The sequence below is a fragment of the Cylas formicarius genome, unplaced genomic scaffold (assembly GCF_029955315.1).
Source record: "Cylas formicarius isolate icCylForm1 unplaced genomic scaffold, icCylForm1.1 PGA_scaffold_6__28_contigs__length_40554024, whole genome shotgun sequence".
NCBI classification, from domain to species: domain Eukaryota; kingdom Metazoa; phylum Arthropoda; class Insecta; order Coleoptera; family Brentidae; genus Cylas; species Cylas formicarius.
Genome location: NW_026844347.1, coordinates 30,000,980 through 30,021,020, shown reverse-complemented (window position 1 = coordinate 30,021,020; position 20,041 = coordinate 30,000,980). Strand labels below are relative to the sequence as shown.

Below are 20,041 nucleotides of genomic sequence, written 5' to 3'. Positions count from 1 at the left end.
TTGCCCTCTAGGTCCATAATTCCCCATATCTTTCCCCACAACAACAAAAAACTATTATATGTAACCAAAATTACACCCACAAGTTATAATTTGTACCAAAAATAATTTTGCATATATGTAGCTACTTAACACCAACACTGAAAAGTAGTTTATTGTATTAAAATTTAAACCCAAAACCTTTAAAAACAAAATTCTACCTAAACAACTACAAGTAGAAATTGCATCGTAGAGGTGAATCTGTCCATATATGGACTTATTTTGTCTTTAACTATGCGTATTTGAGGCGAACCGTTTTCCCTACAGTTATATCCATAATTGGCAAACGATATTCTGAGGGCAATCTTTTCTTAACCTGCGGCAGTATATACGGTAAATTAGTTATAATGTATCATCACAACAATCCAATTTGCCACACAGGTTTTTGTGTGTTACCGTTCTCCTTCACACTAATATAAAAAAAACTCTAACTTATGTATCAGGTAAATCCAATTTAGCAAACTAATAGAGACATTGCCATATCAAGTTTGCTGATGAATAAATAATGGCATTCGCGACAGAACTTACCAAAATATGTTATTCTTTTTAAAACGCCTGGACCAACATGAGTTTCCAGAGACTTACGTTTAGCATTGAGCTTTGTAAAGATAGAAGCAAGTCTGTAACTTTTATAAATGTTCCGTCTGTTATTTTTATAAAATGAAAAATTAACAACACAAATTTGATCTATTAATTATCACTTTATATTATGAAATGTTCAAAAAATATCACTTGAAAGTTAAATTTCTTTTACAACACTTTTTTAATTTCCAGTGTGTTCCACTGGTACATTTATTTGGAAATGTAGCTGCACAACTAAATTTTGGGACCGAGAAAAAAGTCTGAGAACCTCTTGGTTTAACTAATATCAACTTTTTGAACTAAGGAGACAATGGTACGTCATATAGCATATCTGGGTAGCCTGGATAACGCTTATGAGAAACAACTATCTTCTCGGATTTTCTATTTTCTGCATGTCTACTCATATTATTATAATAGGCAAAGAACATTATGGTATGGTATTATGGTGGGACAATGAAGACATGCATTTAGAAAATATTTATGTTGACGACAGCATTGAGTTTGCCTGTTCATCAACAATTTAAATAGTTCCTGCCGTTTATTTTCAAATTAATTTTACTACTGCCGCTGATTTGCGCAAACGCTGTACTTACATTTGTATCACCACTTTATATTATTTTTTTATAGAGAAAAAAATATCTTAAGGGAAATGGATTTTAATTTGAAAATCGCCACTTCTCACGTGTTACAAAATATACTTTTAATTAAAAAAGTTAAAATACAATTACACCTTACGATTGCTAATATATACATTAGAAAATCATCACAAGGAATAAAAAGGTACTGGGCACTATTTACAGTAAAAAAAGATCATCCGATCATAAAAAAAAAACGGCCACAAGGTGTGAGAACCGCAAACTTCTGATATTCAAGCAGTCAATTTAGTCTTAAAGAAACTTTTGCCTAAGTAGGACTATACTGTTATACAGTTTAATCGCAGGTCCCACCTTGATATTAAAAAACGATAGTATATCCTTTTGACTTAAGTATAAAAATGATTCCCCGTCAACGTTTTTACTTTTAAATATATGACTTGCAGTCTCACAGCCTGGTATCGAAGCGACGAATTGAGCGACATCTTCCGGCGACCATGCCAAAACGCTCTCAGATAAATCCAGGTATTTGTTTAAAAATCTAGAGTGCTTTTTAAATGATTCCTTCTCAGCGGGAAAACACTTGGATTGTTCTAGAAACTCGGTGGCAAGTTTCTGTTGCGATGATAAATCCTCTTCTTTTTTAATGGGAACTGGTTTTTGCTTCTTTTCTTTTGGTTCCTCTTCAAGATCAGGTTTAGTGTTTTCACGTTTTAAGTATTTTGGTGGTCTTCCAACTCTGGGCTTTCTATTCATAGAAAAATATTGTTAGTTGTTTGTTTTTTTTTTGTTAAAAGCTTGCATCCTTACATTTTGCATTCTTTCGGCTCCCTTGACACTGGTATGACCGCCTCTGGATTCCTGTCTGGACTTAAAAGGCGATCGGGTAACCTGCGTTCCATATCAATATTTTCTTCAGCATAAGGGCAATACTTTCGAGAATTATGTGTTGGGTACTTTAGGCCTTTAATGTGACCCAGACCTCTACATCCTACAGTAGGGCATTCAAGAAAATCGTACACATCATCTGGTGCTAAAATAATAACATCGATGTATGTACAGCGTACAGAAAGACAATGGACCAGACTTACTTAAAGGAGGTTCAATAGGATGGCCAGTCTTCTGACACCAACCAATAGGATGAATATCCGGACTATCGTCATCAACCCAATAGCTGTACCTGTCAGGCCAACCATCAAAATGAATTCTGATTTGGTGCTCCTTAACATCATCAACGGTTGAAACCCTTATAAGATGAGGAACGCGTTTGTCCACACATTCCAATCTCATGCCTCTTTTAAACCCACAAGCAGGGCGCTGCTTAAAGGCCCTTACTGGAGCGGCTGCTGATTTCGATTCTTTTAGATAGACTTCCCAAGAAAAAGTTTCTGGGGTTGGATAATCTACAACAATTTGTTTATTATCTTTTTTTTTTTCAACTTATTCAACAACAATACTTACCGCTGGGAGGTGTTAAATTGTGACCATATTGATCGCACCAACCCACTGGGTGTATGTACGGTGAAGTTGGATCAGCCCAGTAATCATATATGTCATCCCAACCATCAAAGTGCACCAGTATTCGATTATCCATCATGTCTCTAACAGTTGCTACACAGACCAAAGAGGTATTTTTTCTGTCGACAGCTTCCAGTTTCATTCCAATTCTAAATCCATTTGGACAAATAGCCTAAAAACGTCAATCTCAATTATTCAAAATAATACTGCTGACATTCTTCTCACCTGTCCAGCTCGATTGGCAAACAAATGCTTTGGGGCAGCTGTAGACTTAGTCACTTTCAAATACTGGATCCAATTAAAATTGTCGACTGAATAACCAGATGGAGGTTGCAACGTATGTCCATATTTTTCGCACCAACCCATTGGAAATATATCCATAGAGTCCGCGTTGCACCAAAAATCATAGTTGGTAGGGTATCCATCAAAGTGAACTCTAATTCTATATCCAACAGTTTCAACAACAGACAAAACACAAAAATATGAGGGATGTTGCGGATCTACGCCTTCAAACTTCATGCCCGTTCTAAAACCATTTCTGGTATAAGGAAATGGTTCCTTGAACAGTTTAACAGGAGCTGCCTTCGCCTGAACGTGAGTAAGGTATTTAGACCATGAAAACCCTTTCTTTTTACATGCCCATGGATACGAAAACTTATCTTGAGAAGCTTCATTATTTGAAATTTCATCTTCACTTCCTTCCTGAATTTCCTGTTTCAATTCGCATTTTATATCGGTATCCGATTTCATTTTACCAAATTTTCTCTTTTTTTTCTTTATTTTTATATCTTGTATCTCGCGCTTTTTTGCGGCCATTCCCAATTCTTGACAGTCAATACTGCAATAGTCTGAATTAATAAAATCTGATCGTAAACCATAACAGCCACATTCTAGACATCTTATCTCTTCTTCCAGTTCTTCTTTCATTTTTTCTCTAGCTTTTTTCAATCTCAGTTCTATGATGTTTCTATAATCTTCATCAGAAACATACTCGATAATATTAAATTCATTAATAATAAACTTTAAATTACTTCCTGGCAATGTACCAATACCATCATTCCATTTCAAAATCTTATGGGGATCAAAATCTTTGTTTACTTGAAAAAGAGATTTTGGATCTCTTAATACTTTCATTTCAATCTCATTAGGGTTTTTCTCTTCCTCAACAAATTCTTCAACCTTTGGAGTGATCAGTGGATCAGGAAATTTAATTTCATCCTCATCAAAATCTTTTCTGAATGAAAATTGTGATTTCCTTCTTCTTTCTCTCTCCGGCTTGTGTGCGACTTTTTCATCAGGAATATTACTGACCTTAAGAACGTCTGTATTGCAATCACTATTTTGTGGAAAAGAGTCAAGTTTCTTTTCAGAACTCGCATTATTAATAGTTTTCTTTAGTATAGAAACGCCATGCGAAAACTTTAATAAATCCCTTTGTTTAGGTTCTGGTTTAGCCGACAGATCTCCATATGAGGAATTGCTCTCAGAAGATGAGACGACAAGTTTAGAATCACTTTGATTACTTAAAGAATCTTCAGCAATAGAAAGTTCATAAACATTATTCGACACATCATTTTTATTTGAACTTTCCTTGCATATTTGATGATTAATATTAACACTATTCTCATTTGAATCCTTCATTATCGTCACTGGATTTATACTAGGATCTGCGCACTGTATTCTTCCATCAGCAATTTGAAAATTGTATACTTTTGAAGCAACTGCACCCTCCGGTTCAGTTGTTGGTACTGACATCGGTAGAACAGTAAATTTTGGCTGAACTGAATTGGTTGTTGCAGTAATTGGGAGTCGGTTTGAAGTAATTTTGGGCATGGGCGTTAAAACAATTTTCTGAGGCTGACTTTTTGAGTGAAGAAACCCATTTTTGGAAATTATCATATTATTCTCCTGCAGATTTGGACTGCAAATATTTATCTTGTCTGAATTTACCTTTTCTGACGCCTTAGGTACTTGCTTTAACATAGTTACATAAGTACCAGTTATTTTAGCACCGGAGGGTACAAGCGTAGCCAATGGCTTTGGCAGTAGTAACGACTGGGGTCGACCTGATGCAAAAATCACATTGCTCGAATGCAAAGGTACTGTAGAAGCTGGAGATGACTGGGAACTTGCCGGCGAGAACTGTATTTGAGAGAGGAAGTTATTGCTATTTGTTTTGCTTAATGTAGCAAATGGGAGTTTTGAACTGTTTGGAATGTAAACTAGCGGCAGCACTTGCGTTTTTACTGTTGTAATGTTATTTCCTAAGGTTACAGATGGTACTAAAGAAGACTGCTCGCATTTTGAAATAGTTATGTCATCAGAATTATTTTCTATAATTACTTTGGTATGAGAGTTAATTGTTAATTTTGAATTATCCACTGGTTGTTGATTTGTGGAGATTTCTAGCGAGTTCATTGATGTCGCTGAAGACATCCTGCAAGTGCCCAAACATTTATTAGTCTGAAAATATAATATGATCAAGATACAATAAGTAGTTGAAATGTTTAACTTGTTTTCCATATTTATTATTCCTATTGAACATGCATTCTACGAACTGAAATAACATTGCTAGGCGGAACGATATAAAAACAAAGAAAATAACAACAAAAATTTTGCGTGAGCCCTTGGAAATTCATTTTATATACCCCTCTACAACAACTCTTATAAAATATCAAAATCCAAGCAGTTTGAATATTTTTTTTCTTTTTATCTACAGAATATATTAAAACATTTAAAGTCTTACCTGAAATAGTGTGTAGTATTCTTATTTTAATAAAAAAAATAATTTTTATATGGTACAAAACTATTCATCCAAACCTACGTGAATATTAGACGAGCAACGTTGCCAGATAGCGGAGAAAATTTGATCAACTTAATATTTAAAAATACCTCTTATTTGTTTAATTGTTTTCAGTTAATTCAAGCTTAATTTTAAATCAGTATAAAAATAAAATAGTTAACTCTTTCATTTTTTTAAGCCGCGTAAGAAAAATATGGTTATTATTTTGATATCAATCACCAGATTATCTTCAATAGCACAAAGTGGACACACTAGGATATCAAACTAATTTTCATGTAAGCCATTAGATTGTAAATTGATAATGGAGAGGCTATAAAATTTAAAGAATTGACTTATTGATAAATTTTTTACTGTAAGTCAAAGAAAATGCAGTGAAATGTGACAAACTTTGGCATCGTCGCAGTTCTAAATCAAAGAACGCATGCGTTTTACGCACGGGGTTCGAGGGGCGGGTTGGAAAAGCTGTACAATTTTCCCGCTCTAGAAATTTTTAAAATGCGATATTTATACATATAATGAATATCAGTTTTATTTTGCGACAGCGATGCTAGACCTTAAGAAAACATGATATATTTTGATATCTACATATGTCAAAACAACACTGTGAATTTCATCTTCAAATACCCAATACCAGATAGAAATTTAGATCAAACATATTTGGGATTATCTAGTCACATTTACTGTCTCCCTATGTACTTATTTCCATTTATTTGGAAAATATGATTTTTAAGATTTTTTAGTAGTCAATCAAATTCATTTAAGTGCGAACTACTTCCTAGCAGTTTTAATGCGCATGCAAGAAAGCACGAACAGGCCAGATTGCCGGCCGTCAAAATATCTGACTGTTCAGGAAGTCATATTAATGTCTTGGCTATACAGATGCTTTACTCAAACAAAATTGCTTAGGTTATTTCAAATATTCTAGATAAAAATTTTAAGCAGCATTTCCAAAAACAATTTGATCTTTGTCAGGACAAACGTATCCCACTAACAAATGAGTTGAATGCGAATTTTCTTTCTTCAATAATCTTTGGCAACATTGGCAAACAAAAGCTTTCATATAAGATAACAGCTGTTTGACAAGATTGTATTTGCAGTGTCCCTTATTTAATTTTTGATTGAGGTGATATTGTAAGTAAAACAGTTACATTTATTCAACAAATCTTTTTCAAAAATCTGGTCCTTTGAATAAAAGAATCACCATGTTTTGTCAATAGATATCTGCATAATGTTATGATTACTATTTTTCAGGTATGTACTTTTTTGACATATATAGATAAAAACAATGGTGTTTATTTGTGTAGGTTTAGGTGCAAAAAAGATAAACAATTTCTAAAATGGGAGGTGCTGTGAGTACTGGTCGAAATAACGACGATCTTATAGATAATCTCTTAGAAGCTGATTACATTAAATCATCTTTAATTGAACGGGTATTCAGAGCTGTGGACAGAGCTGAATACTTTTTACCTGAGGCGAGATCGGGTGCTTATAAAGATCTGGCATGGAAAAATGGAAATTTACATTTATCTGCACCTTGCATATACAGCGAAGTAATGGAAGGGCTATGTTTGGAACCAGGATTGTCATTTTTAAACATTGGATCCGGAACTGGATATATAAGTACTATGGTTGGCCTAGTTTTGGGCATTAATGGTATTAATCACGGCATTGAAATACATGAAGACGTTATTCAATATGCAAATAAAAAGTTAGAAGAGTTTAAAAAATATTCAGGTGCTATTGATGAATACGATTTTTGTGAACCAAAGTTTGTCCAAGGTGAGTTACCCCTTTTAGCTCTGTTACCATTTAATTCCCAATAGAATATTGTCAGTTAATTTAAAATAATTTCATTAAAGATACTTACAGCTGATCTTAAATTGTCTATGTGGTCTGACTATGTGGTTGTAGTGAATCAGGGTGTGTTTCCAGGGAATTGTTTGTGCCTTACAAGTGATTGCACAAAATTGTATGACCGCATATATTGTGGAGCTGCATGTCCAGAAGATTATGAAGCTTATATGAAAAATTTATTAAAGGTGGGAGGAATACTAGTGGTGCCAATAAATGAGTCCTTGCTGCAGATCAAGAGAGTGTCTGAAATGGAATGGACCAACCGCACCTTATTACCTGTATCTTTCGCATCTCTGGTTCCACCTCGTGGGGATACAGAAGAATGGGTCGGACCGAGTAAGTTTATTCTGGTAAGGAAGCAGTTCAAATCATTCTTGTGACTTTATTTCAGTCGAAGTTGAGCCATTATCCCTTCAAGTTCTCTGCCGCGGTGTGATTCGTAGTATACTGCGAAAAATTATTGAGAAGGAACATCTGCCTGTTCCGAAACCTCCTCCCATTAAAGCACCCAAAAAGAAGAGAGCTTTGAGACGTTTAGTTATTCCTCTCTTCGAGTCTGATGACAGCTCAGAAGAAGAACGTCAACACCATGTAAGACTAGGTAGGTAATTCTTAACTTTACATCTGTTAACTTTTTCAGTTATTATTTTCGTCGTATTCATCCATTAATTCTATTTACCATTATCATCATCATCCTGTTTAAAATTATATTTACAGATTACTAACATATTTATATACTTGGAGATTGATCGTAGAAACAATTGAAAAATTTCTGTGGGTTTGAAATTGTTTGAAATCTAAATATTGCAAAAATAAAGTAGTACATTATGGTGGAGTTAGATAAATCAAAGAAAAGAAGGGATTCTTTCTTCACAAAATCTTTTAGAGATGTTTTGATAATACAAATTTATTATCATCTGGGTTTCCACTGTAAGTTTTCAGAACACCAGAATTAACCTAGAAGAAAATGGTTTAATAACAAAAACCTTATAAGGAACAATTACTGATTCCGTTTTGAAGAAAGAAAAAAAAAAGATTTATATAAAAAATGTAAAGAAATGTTAAACTGAGATGTCAATCTTTTCTGATTGGAATTTATACAATGAAGAAGAAACATTAACCCAATCCAATTACTCAACCTAAGGACGTGTAATTAAAAAAAATCAAAAATTTGACCTAGTTCAATTTAAAATCATAATTTAAAACCTATAGACCCTAGGGGTTTTGATATCTATTAATGATGATTTTGCGTTTATAGGTTTATAGGTTTTAAAGCTCTCTAGTTTAATTTTATTAGGTACTTTATTACAGAATATTATAAACGAGTAAGTAGGTCTTTGTGGTTTCTGTGGTCCTAAATCCATGTTTGTCCATATCCATTGTTTCCCATAAGGTTTTTTTACAAAACAAATATCTTTTTATTCTATTGATTGAGGCGGACTAGCGGGTGATTTGCGGGTCTTATCACTAATTTTGTGGAGAAAGGCTTTTCTTTTCTTTGGCATATCTATTTATTTATTACAGGTGGAGAAAGGAACAGAGATGCCGGTCGAGCAACTTTTTTAAGAGAAGATGATTACATTCTCAGCCTGTTTTTAGGGATCCGAGGGCGGCAGGGAGCAGGTAATAAAGCTATAACATATCGCCTGGAATAAATTCTTATTGCGTGCATAGTTTACAGAGGTTTGCATTGGTTTATGGTTTTCAGGCGAACGTGGAGATCGCACAGGCACCGGCACTACTCAAAATCAGAAAAAGACTGACACAACCGAAGAACCGATGGAGACCGATAGCAGCATTGAAGATTCGTCGGACACTCGGAACAAGGACTCGCAAGAGGTGCAAGCCGTCATAGAACATCACCCCGATTCCAAGGATAATCAAAATGCAATGAACGAGCCTAGCAGGAGACCTTCACTAGAAACATTCAATGAAATTGGAGATGTCATCTCAGAATGTCTTAATGTACTGCGTAGAGAAAGGGGTGGCTCGGTTGAAAATCAAGAAGATATACTCTCAGAAGATGAAGACAATGTTAGTAATCGCGAAGATAAAGAGGCGAGGCAATCAGACGCTCAACACAATTGGCCAACCACAAGCGGAGGCAAGAAGAATAACAAACGTGAAAAGTTTGATAGCGGATTGGGCGATGAAATTATTGAAACTCAAGATTCGTCGGATGACGACGAGCGTATGAAACTCGACACAATTTCAAGTTGCGACGAAGATCCCGCCGAGAAACGTAACAAACGAGGTACGAAGGCAGAAAGACAACACCGCAAGTCTCGGAAGATGGATGATATTCACGAACCTGTGTTTTCAGATACAAGTAGCAGTGATAACGACGATGACACTAGGCCATCGAAGGAGATGCACATGTACAAAAGTCCATATACCGAACAAATGGCAATAAAAATTCAACAATTGCCTTTGCCGCCAATTTTAAAGAAGTACCTTAATTTTCTTAGGGACTTGTAAAGAGCGTGCAGGTTGACATTCTTTAGCTTTTTAGTAGTAAATATTTTATACTCTAAATTGCAAGATGTCAGCGAAGATTCTAACAGTCAGCGGTTTTCCTTGGTAGACGTTGTGGTGTCATTGTAGTTCACTAAACAAATAAACACCCTATATATTTAGTTTGCGCAATAGATGCCCCCTTTGTTTTTTTTGTGGTTATTCTGTAAATAATTTTATTCTTACTATTTATGTTGTGAATTAATTGGGAGTTTAATAAACTTAAATTTTATATAGTTGCCTATTTTTTGTAAATCTGTGAGTCAATTGCTTACAAAGTGAATTGGAACAGTTCAGTTTAGAATATCACCTTGATTGATTTTCATATAATTAAACCGCATATAAGTTCGGAATTGCTCTCTTTTCGTAGATACAGGATGTCAAACTTAAAAAAAAAGTTTTTTCAAATTAAGCGGTTAAAAGGGCAATTTTTTTTGTTTCTGACATTTGTAGTATATTTAGCAAAAAATTGCAAGACACGGAAAACCAAGTATTGAAAAAACAAAAAAAAAAGTTTTTTGTGTGTTAATTTAAAAAATTAATAATAAAGTGGGAATTATACTGTATATGTTCCAAACAACCGTGACAAAAATTGGCATCGGACGGTTTTTTATATTTTTTTCTACTCCCGTCTGTAAAATACCTAATTACGCACCCACCTAGCGAACGGGAAGCGTTACTTTGCCACATAAATTGCGTTTCCCACGGATCCGAGCTACTTCGGACATTTCCGGGATTTTACCGCAGGGATTTGGGAGCAATCGGATGTTTTCGGAGATATTTCCCACGCTTTGAATTTTGACGTTTGTCAATTCTGACGGTCATGTCAGTTAATGTATTCGTACTATTTTGCGAAAATGTACCCAAAAACTAACGGTCGTAGAAGAAGTATAGTATGCAACACGTTCGGTAAACTTTTTAAGTCACTCGTTTATTAAACACTCGCTCCGCTGCGCTTCGCTCGTGTCAAATAAACTCGTGAGTCAAATGCCGTTTACAGCAATTGTTGCATAATATACTAATTATATACCTTTATGTAAGGTTATGTGAAATATCCATCATTGCCAGAGCTTAACTGGAACCAAACAAGAAGCCCAATAGAATGTTTGGCGAAACGTCGATGTTTTCGAAAATATTACCGCACTGCTTGAATTTTGATGTTTGTCAATTCTGACAGTCATGTCAGTGAATTTATTCATGTTTTTAAAAAATGTAGTCAAAAACTACCGGTCGAAAAAAAAATCCTTGTTCAATTAAACTTTGCTAGCGTATTTTATTAACACCCTTTGTTTTATATCCACCATTTTGACAGCAAAACGGTTGTACAGAATATTACAAAGTAAATGCACAAAATGTAACGTTGTCTAAATAGACAGGTATGAATTATACTTCCTGTGTTTCGCGAAGAAGAGTGATGTAGGACATGGCGGCTTTTAAAACCTAAAATCACAATTATCACCCTTTACAATATATAATTTTTTTTGCAGTATAGTATTATGCTATCCATACTTCACTCCGAAAATCCTGAAAGGAAAAATTGGCCTTGAGGATTCTGCAATATGATATGACTAAATCCTCAAGGCCAGGAGTGCGTGAGCAGCACCCTAGTTGCTTATCATGGCAAACAAACATTTAGTAGATATTTCTTTATCCCAAATGATTTTTATTATTACGTTGCATTATATACCTGTATTATAACATTCAAAGACATTATTGCCAAAGGTCCTCCTCTCAATACCAAAGGTTTTTGACTTCGCAATAATACAAAAGCGAAATCTATTTGTGCCCCTTTGTCGAGATCGTCCCATGTACTCTTCAGATATATTTCATCTCCTAATGCCACGCTCTAAAAAATTATAGCTAAATACGACACGTAATGGACAAAGCATCAAATAGACGTTATAGTCATATGGCTACTAAAAATATATAGGCCCTGTCTATGCTGATAATAAGGGAGCTTTTGAAGCAACCTTAAAAAGTAAAATTTGACCACGCTCATTCGATATGTGCAGGCGCGATTATTTTAAATTTCTTTTTTATAAAGTAAAGCCTGTCATTTCAAACGAACCAATAAGACTTTGTGGTTTTCAATAATCTACATGATCGCTGACAGTTCTTCTATTCGATAGTTCTAAATTAAATTTTCAGGAAAAAAAGAAGTTTGCAAAGTTGTTTAGAAAAAAAGGCGCAAATAGTGTGAGAGGCTTATTGGCACGTGTGGAAGATCATTCCTTTCTTTACGAAAATGTCTTAGCCGTCTGAGTAGTAGCAGTTTTACAATGTTAGCGGTTCTTATATTATATAGCTATACGATGCCAACCGGAAAAGTGAGAAATTGAAGTTGCTCAAGTGAATATCTTCGACAATGGTAAAACATAATTTTTCTTAAAAAACATTATCTTATCCAGTTAAAACATTGCACTAACAGTATCTAAGCAATTACGCATTTTGTTGGTTGTTTGAAAGTTCAACCCATGACATAAGTTTTTTAATTTTTTTTTCAATAACGCTAAATAAACAAAAACTTATATAAAAAAGAACCGACTGCTGTGCTTGTTGCAGATGTGTACATTTTATAACTTCAAAAAAGGGGAAAAAACAAAAAGTACTTTCCCCTTGTTATTGTTTTAAATTGGAAAATGGGTTTTATAATAAATGAGACACTGTTATTAGGTAAAATAGCACTTCTACCTTCTCCATGAGACGGTGTCCCGCATAGCAGATCAGTACTAGTCCCACAAACCAACCATAAAACGTAGCCAGGAGCAGCGTCGAATGGGTCTGCAAGTTGCGAATCCTCGAATAAGTCGAAACCACAAAAACAAGCCCTACCTGCATAAAGCCAAAGGCGGAGATTCCCAAAATTGCCGACGTTAGTATAACATGAAGAACGGCTACGTTCTTAAGAGAGGCGTTTGCGAACTCTCCTGTTCTGAAAACACATTTTATTCATAAAGCAATAAATCGTAGCCTACTTAAAGAATGGGATTTTATAAGAATCAATGCCTAAAATAAGCATGATTTAATTGTTTTGGGTTTGTAAAATATTTAATGTGTTCTCTTTGTGGAACAGGTAGTAGACAGACTGGCGTTGTATTTCGATTATTTGTGATGCTAATGCTAATGACGACGATTATCTCGGAGAAATGGGTTTTAATATATATATATATATATATATATATATATATATATATATATATATATATATATATATATATATATATATATATATATATATATATATATATGATGACACTATATTCCGGGATATCATCCGTTCGCTCGTTGAACTCCGACTGGAATCCTGCATTCGACTGGAATCCTGCAAATCTTGCATCCGACTGGAATCCTGCAGACGTTTCGCCAAAATCTCACTTGGCATCTTCGATGCTCGCGCTCCGAAAACACTTCGAACACTGTTTTTTCGGGGCGCGAGCATCGAAGATGCCAAGTGAGATTTTGGCGAAACGTCTGCAGGATTCCAGTCGGATGCAAGATTTGCAGGATTCCAGTCGGATGCAGGATTCCAGTCGGAGTTCAACGAGCGAACGGATGATATCCCGGAATATAATGTCATCACATTTTTCCATCCGTGAATCAATACGTGAGAATATATATATATATATATATATATATATATATATATATATATATATATATATATATATATATATATATATATATATATATATATATATATATATATATATATTCACGGATGGAAAAATGTGATGACACTATATTCCGGGATATCATCCGTTCGCTCGTTGAACTCCGACTGGAATCCTGCATCCAACTGGAATCCTGGAATCGAGTGTTCGAAGTGTTTTCGGAGCGCGAGCATTGAAGATGCCAAGTGAGATTTTAGCGAAACGTCTGCAGGATTCCAGTCGGATGCAGGATTCCAGTCAGAGTTCAACGAGCGAACGGATGATATCCCGGAATATAGTGTCATCATATATATATATATATATATATATATATATATATATATATATATATATATGTCGGCATCTCTATTGGCTTATGCTTGGCAATTTTCTCCGAAGTTTTGGGCATGAAACGTGGGCATGAAACGTGGGGCAGTAAAATTTGTTCCGAAAAAGCTTAATTTTGAACAAAAGAACCGTTGAAGGAGCAAACGACGTCAATGTTGATCCTGATATGTTCAAAAAGTCATAACTAGTGTCGAATCATGTGTATATGGAAACCAATCGAAACCAAAGTCCAATGGATGAGCCCAAAATCGCTATGACCGAAAGAAGCACGTCAAATTCGATCAAATCTCCAGATTTTGCTTACTGTTTTCTTTGATTATCGGCGTTCTTACTACAAGGTCTTACGGTCAATAACGATTATTACCTTGAAGTTATGCACCGTTTGCGAGAAGCAATACGAAGAAACGAATTGTGGGAAAATAATTCGTGGATTTTGCATGACGATAATGCACATGGTCACTCATAGTTGCTTGTGTCTAACTTTTTGGCCAAAAACAAAACCACAATCATACCTCTGCCACCAAATTCACCGGATATGGCACCCTGCGACTTTTTCCTGTTCGAGAAACCCATTAAAGGAAGGAGGTTTTTAATGATTGAGAGGATAAACAAAAATCGTGGGAGGAACTCAAGGCTATACCAGAAAATGCTTACCAGAAGTGCTTCGAGAATTGGAACCATTATATCTGGGGGGGGGTACTTTGAAGGGGACAACATTAATTTTGATGATTAAATAAATAATTTTTGATAAAATTTAAAAATCACCTTACTTCTTGAGCACATCTCATGTTTGCCCGGATTATGTTTACGTTTCAGTGTTTTTAACTCATTCTCAAAGAATGGGAATAGTTGGTTGCTACCATAGCTACAACATTAATATGCAAAAGCTTACTCGTAGACGAGATTGTGATAAAATACGGCTTGGGCAAATAAGGCTTTTCTGTTACGGATACATTTCGCATTGACTGCGTCCACGAACTTGCGTGCAGTAAGTTTCATGCAAAATATTACATGCTCGATAATTTCAAGAATTATCCAAGAAATTTCTCCGGCAACGAGGTAGAGATAAAACGCATCTACCGATTGGATTACGTAAAATACATCCCTCGTAGGGAAACGGTTAACGTCAAACGGCATCCAGGCGTTAGGAAGAAGTCCGCACGTTACGTTGGACCTCATTTCAGTCCGTTGCTTTTCGCAGCTAGTCCTGGTAAATAAAGGGGCTGATATCAAAAGCACAATTGACGATATCAGATAGACGCAATGCGTTTTTGAATAGAAGTTCATCTTTTCGGTAAACGTGGCTCGAGCTGGCGATTTTTCGCATTCGTGAAAGTTAGAAATTGAGGTGAGGAGTTTCAAAAAGCTTCTAATATTCGCAATGAACGCGAAAGTGATCCAGTAACAGCCGAATAAGCATATGGTCGTTAGCAAGTCAATGTATATGTCGCCGTACTGGTGATCTGAAACAAACAAAACAAGATTGGTTTCGAAAAATAGTCGCTGATAGTCGCTGGGCGGGGCAAGTTTGTAGCGCGTAGCGCGAAACAGCTTTTTATTTTAAGAATAATGCGCTTCGCGGTTTCTTGTCCTACAGGGACGCATTGTGCTCCTGCGGACCACTATGAAACTTTCGCAAAATCGATGTAATTTAATTGTGCATGCACCATGTATAAAGTGTCCTTCAGATCTCGGTGAAGTTCAAAGTTACGGCAAACTTCGGTAAATATTAAAATTTGTACTGGTAATTACAATTTAAAATTATATTTTTCAAATATCTTTGCGTCCCCTGTACTATATACGAAACCTTAAACTCTCTCTCGACACAGTTTACGATACTGTTCATATCACACTTATCGTGTTTCATATCAATGTTCAAAAAATAGTCGAAAATCGCGAAAAAAAGATGGATACCGGCCTCGGATTGGGGCCATTTCTTATAAGCTTGGTTGTGCCTCGTGGAGGGTTAAAAAGCAGGCAAAGTTTAATTTTGTAGCTCCAACGGTTCGAAAGTTATTCAAGAAAAACCAAAAGACGAGAATGGACAACGGAGATCGGAGAACGGAGAACGGACAATCAGACAAAAAACATTTTTTTTTGGACGGTGATCATTTCTGTACCAACGGCGATCCCATATTACTTACCGTTACCGAGATATAAAATTTTTATACGAGCGCAGATACTTTCGAAAAATTCGATTTCATCGATTTTCTAAGAGAGAACAGGGCGATTTCTAAAATGTATTAAAAGTATTCTCTTTAATACCGTTTACTTTATTTATGAAAGACTTCATAATGCACCGGAATCGTAATATTGCTTTATATAAGAAGTTTGGTAAAGGAGTTTGATTTGGCATCAGCATGCGGATCAAGTGTTTAAAAAACGAGTTTATCTAAAGAAGTCTCAATTTATTGCATACTAATACTTTTTTTTTATAATTGTTTGCTAAACAGTGTGAATATATTTCACTGAGTGACAAACGTGAAAATATTATTGCTGAAATCTACCGCAAACATACAATCCCTTCAAACCCGTCGCCAAAGTACACGAAAAGCCTCGCTACAGTAGTTGATGTTTTAAAGTGTACACTTTCGGTCTACTGAATCAGTCCATAAATGGGTATTTTAGAGTAGGGAGTAAAAAAATCATTAGTATTGTTAAATATTAATATTAAATATCGTATTATTTGTTTCCAATACGTAGTTACAACTTTTGAAACATTTTAATATTTTTAATTGTTAATTATATATTTTACTTATTTATTTTTATGCATACAATTGCAAAAGATAATAATATTTTTTTAATTTAGAAACAGTAATTACATAAATAGATAAACAGAAGGCAGAATTAAATTTTAAAAAATGCATATGTACCTCATTGTATTAACTAAAGCAGCTAAATTGTATTTTTAGCATTGTTTCTGCCAAAAAACATAAGTATGCATTGAAATGCAAATCGCGCAAATAAAAACTAATAAGTTTAGTCATAGCATACTATTATACAAAATGTGTTTAGAATTAATGGTATAATTCTAATATGGGAGGATTTTACACGTTTATGGGACATCCTTTAGATACAAAAAATAAGTTATGCGCGTCAAGACACTGCACAAATTGCTAGTTTAATTTTTTTTCTTTTGCGAACCGTTTGCAAGATGTCAACCGCCCACGTACTATTAGGACACCCTGTGTATAAATACATACCTACATTTTGGCATTAAGATTATTAGTGGCTTTTTTGTCTTGCTAATCAGCTTAGGAAAGACCCCCTTATGACAGTTTACTTTGTTACTTAAATTCTGTATTCCAGACATTTTCTTTATTTGTCAGAAGATTACCGGGTACCATATGTTAAAAAAGACAAAAAAATTGAAGAAATGGCATTGGTTTCTGGTTTTTACGTTTAATATCTAATACTAATACTAATAATAAGTTTAGGAGATATCAGTAACCAGAAGATATGAAAATGATTGTTTATGTACATTATACATCATTTATAAATGACAATGTTCTTTATTTGATTTGCTATAACAACTGGATCCACAAATAAAATAACTAACTACTACTAATGAACCAAAAAAAAAAAAATAAATAAACACCGTGGCATTGTTTCAATAACTCCCAGTTATCTTCTGTCGTCTTTCGTAACAATTTTGAAAGTAACTCACCCAAAACAGACACTATGAAGTGCAAAATGCAGCCTATTAAATATATGCTCGATATGAGAAAAAATCCCGAGTACTTCAAATAAAACCATTTTCCAAGATATCGTTCATGCCGCTTTTTCGGGAAAACGCCGCATATATTTAGCAGCTTAAGGGTAAACTCAGCTTCTCTCAGTTCTTGAGGCTTTTTAACGCTCATTTCTGAGTCGTGCCGCAAACTAACAGGAAAACATGGTCGGTTCGAAAATTATAGTAGAATATCGGTTGAATTTAATTTTGTGGGATCTAAAATAACACCTTTCCCGGGGAAATCAGTTATATAATGTACAGAACGGTATGTGCCGTGTAATTATGGACAAACGAAACAGAGTTTAAGATTGTGTTAGGAGTGAACCAATATCGGTGACAGTCGCAATATTTAGTGTAGGTGTACGCTGGAAGGGGTTATTATTTCCGAAACGATTGGTAATAAAACCACTTACCTAGAATAGGTTATTAATTGTTGGACCAGAGCATCCATTTTGATAGAAATAATAAACAGCTGAACAATAATACACAGAATAACGCAGGAATATAGCAGCAGAAAATAAAGTATCATAAAAATCGCTAGTGTAGACCTTATTTTATATTGAACGTGTCAACGGATTGCATTTTTTCTCGTTATTTCAAATGGGGTTGTTTTTGACAGAGAACTTTTATTAAATACTGACAAAATAAATATTCTAATGTTTTTAATGAATCGTAGCAAAAAAAGATGAACCAAGATCTCTAAGGATAGATGACAGTAATTTTGGTTTGGGAAAGTGCCTCAAAATTCGTATGGATCTTTAACTGCTACATTATTTATCTCTACAAAAATACGCACCTGTCTCCCAAGAGTGTGGACAATTAATCCACTAGAACACACAATTATAGTTGTCTTAGACATAAACTTTCATTTGCAAAGGGTGGCGCATAAATAATCAAAAGTGTAATATTTCACGTGGTAATAAATCATATCACATCATCATATACTGTAGAATAGTATCTTAAGACGCTAGTCACATACCCATTGAGAATATGTTAATTTGTATTAATTACGAAAGACTTTGAGCATAGTGTGCTTTTGTTGTTAAGACACTATTTCAATTTATGAATACACAATACACATAGTAGACTTGCTGCTATTATTGAAACTTTAAAAATAAGCCGTACCATTTTTACAAAATTAAATATAATTTATAAAAAAAAATTGCCAATATCTTTGGGTGTAAAAAAATCTGAGAGTGAGTGTTAGACTGAACATGTTTTTAATTACAGTGTTTTTATTCTGTAGATGAGCAATTGGTTTGGATAAAAATTCGATATGCTATTTTCTCTCAATACTTCTTTTATAAAGAAACGTTTATTTGAAATTGGCGATCACTAAATTGAAGATTTCGATTTCAATTTTGCGACGTTATTTTATAAAATAGTCCAAATATAAAATTACACTCTAGTCACTTTCTTCAGCTTCGCAACCACGGTAAGAGCATCATCAAATATAGTTTCACTTATGGCTGTCACATTGGAGTATTAAACCCTGAAATAGTGCGTTTTGTTTTGATTTCATTGATGAAAAATTTTTCATATTTTGCAGTTCCGCAATCCATCAGTATTAAAAAAAATACTTCATTTTTAATGGGTTTTCCTCAAGTGAGAACGAAAAATGTTTACATTTTATAGATAGATGCATACAACACATAACACGTTAGTATCTGGTATTTGATAAGTTAACTATAACTGTTATAAGTTAACTATATAATAATGAGTTATCTGAAAAACATTTTCCATTTTATTTCCATATTTTATCCTTGGTGTTCGAAAGAAGACAAAGTCGGATATGAACTTGTATATATTGTTTTAATTTAAGCAAAACCGAGGTTAAATTGTGAAACGCATCATTCTATTATGTTCTATAGCCAATTCGAATTCCTTGGAGTTTTCAAATTTGAAAAAAGTGCCTAATGCATTTTTGTTTCTTTGACAATAAGAAACAACATAGGGTTTCAAAGAAAAAATTAAATTATCAAGATCTGTGCTAAACTACTGTTTTGCTTTATAATGAAAGTATTTTAATTTTTCTAATTTTCAAATTAATTGCTTCAGCAAGTACTTGAAATTAATTTTTACTTGCGATAGGTACGTACAAACGAAATCGCATAATTTAAACGCGCCCCTATTTTATTCAAACTGCCAAACAGACGATTCCGTCACACGCAGCAATAGCTGTCGGAACAAAAATAGGTATCTAATTGCGTTGGATGTCCTGCAACATTAATCAGCCGCGAACCAAACTCCTAAAAACAATCGCAAGTGCCCACGATATGACTAAGAATGAATATACTCCTGAAGTTACGGCCGTATTGATTTTAGAGTGCGCTGCGCATACTACAAATTTTATTTTCCAACTTTGTACCCTCGCGCTATTGGATCATGCTCGCAAGAGTCCGTACGAAAA

The 20,041-nt window shown here is 34.5% G+C and overlaps 3 protein-coding genes across 8 annotated transcripts; 1 reads left to right on the top strand and 2 right to left on the bottom strand.

The window, feature by feature from the left end:
• Positions 1–1,293: 1,293 nt before the first annotated feature.
• LOC132703898 (lethal(3)malignant brain tumor-like protein 4) lies at positions 1,294–5,566 on the bottom strand. 3 transcript variants are annotated; one of them, XM_060673417.1, is made up of 6 exons: positions 5,476–5,566; positions 2,955–5,192; positions 2,673–2,901; positions 2,303–2,614; positions 2,022–2,244; positions 1,294–1,959 (listed from the first exon to the last, which is right to left on the bottom strand). In XM_060673417.1, the coding sequence occupies exons 2-6, from the start codon at positions 5,163–5,165 to the stop codon at positions 1,506–1,508; spliced, it is 3,429 nt and encodes a 1,142-aa protein (XP_060529400.1). In that variant the 5' UTR covers positions 5,166–5,192; positions 5,476–5,566; the 3' UTR covers positions 1,294–1,505. The 3 variants fall into 3 exon arrangements, with proteins under 3 accessions (XP_060529400.1, XP_060529401.1, XP_060529402.1); XM_060673418.1 differs by having other exon boundaries at positions 2,955–5,166; XM_060673419.1 differs by having other exon boundaries at positions 2,955–4,871; positions 5,476–5,560.
• A 1,013-nt stretch (positions 5,567–6,579) lies between these two features.
• On the top strand, positions 6,580–10,126 carry LOC132703082 (protein-L-isoaspartate O-methyltransferase domain-containing protein 1-like). Of its 4 annotated transcripts, XM_060672145.1 has the most exons (7): positions 6,586–6,783; positions 6,837–7,311; positions 7,465–7,722; positions 7,778–7,987; positions 8,911–9,009; positions 9,095–9,640; positions 9,710–10,126. In XM_060672145.1, the coding sequence occupies exons 2-7, from the start codon at positions 6,870–6,872 to the stop codon at positions 9,862–9,864; spliced, it is 1,710 nt and encodes a 569-aa protein (XP_060528128.1). In that variant the 5' UTR covers positions 6,586–6,783; positions 6,837–6,869; the 3' UTR covers positions 9,865–10,126. The 4 variants fall into 4 exon arrangements, with proteins under 4 accessions (XP_060528127.1, XP_060528128.1, XP_060528126.1 ...); XM_060672144.1 differs by having other exon boundaries at positions 6,580–6,663; positions 9,095–10,126; XM_060672143.1 differs by having other exon boundaries at positions 6,843–7,311; positions 9,095–10,126.
• A 1,045-nt stretch (positions 10,127–11,171) lies between these two features.
• On the bottom strand, positions 11,172–12,827 carry LOC132703143 (odorant receptor Or2-like). The gene is made up of 4 exons (XM_060672243.1): positions 12,733–12,827; positions 12,592–12,681; positions 11,588–11,746; positions 11,172–11,340 (listed from the first exon to the last, which is right to left on the bottom strand). Exons 1-4 carry the CDS (start codon positions 12,736–12,738, stop codon positions 11,284–11,286), a joined length of 312 nt encoding a protein of 103 aa, XP_060528226.1. The 5' UTR covers positions 12,739–12,827; the 3' UTR covers positions 11,172–11,283.
• Positions 12,828–20,041: the final 7,214 nt, after the last annotated feature.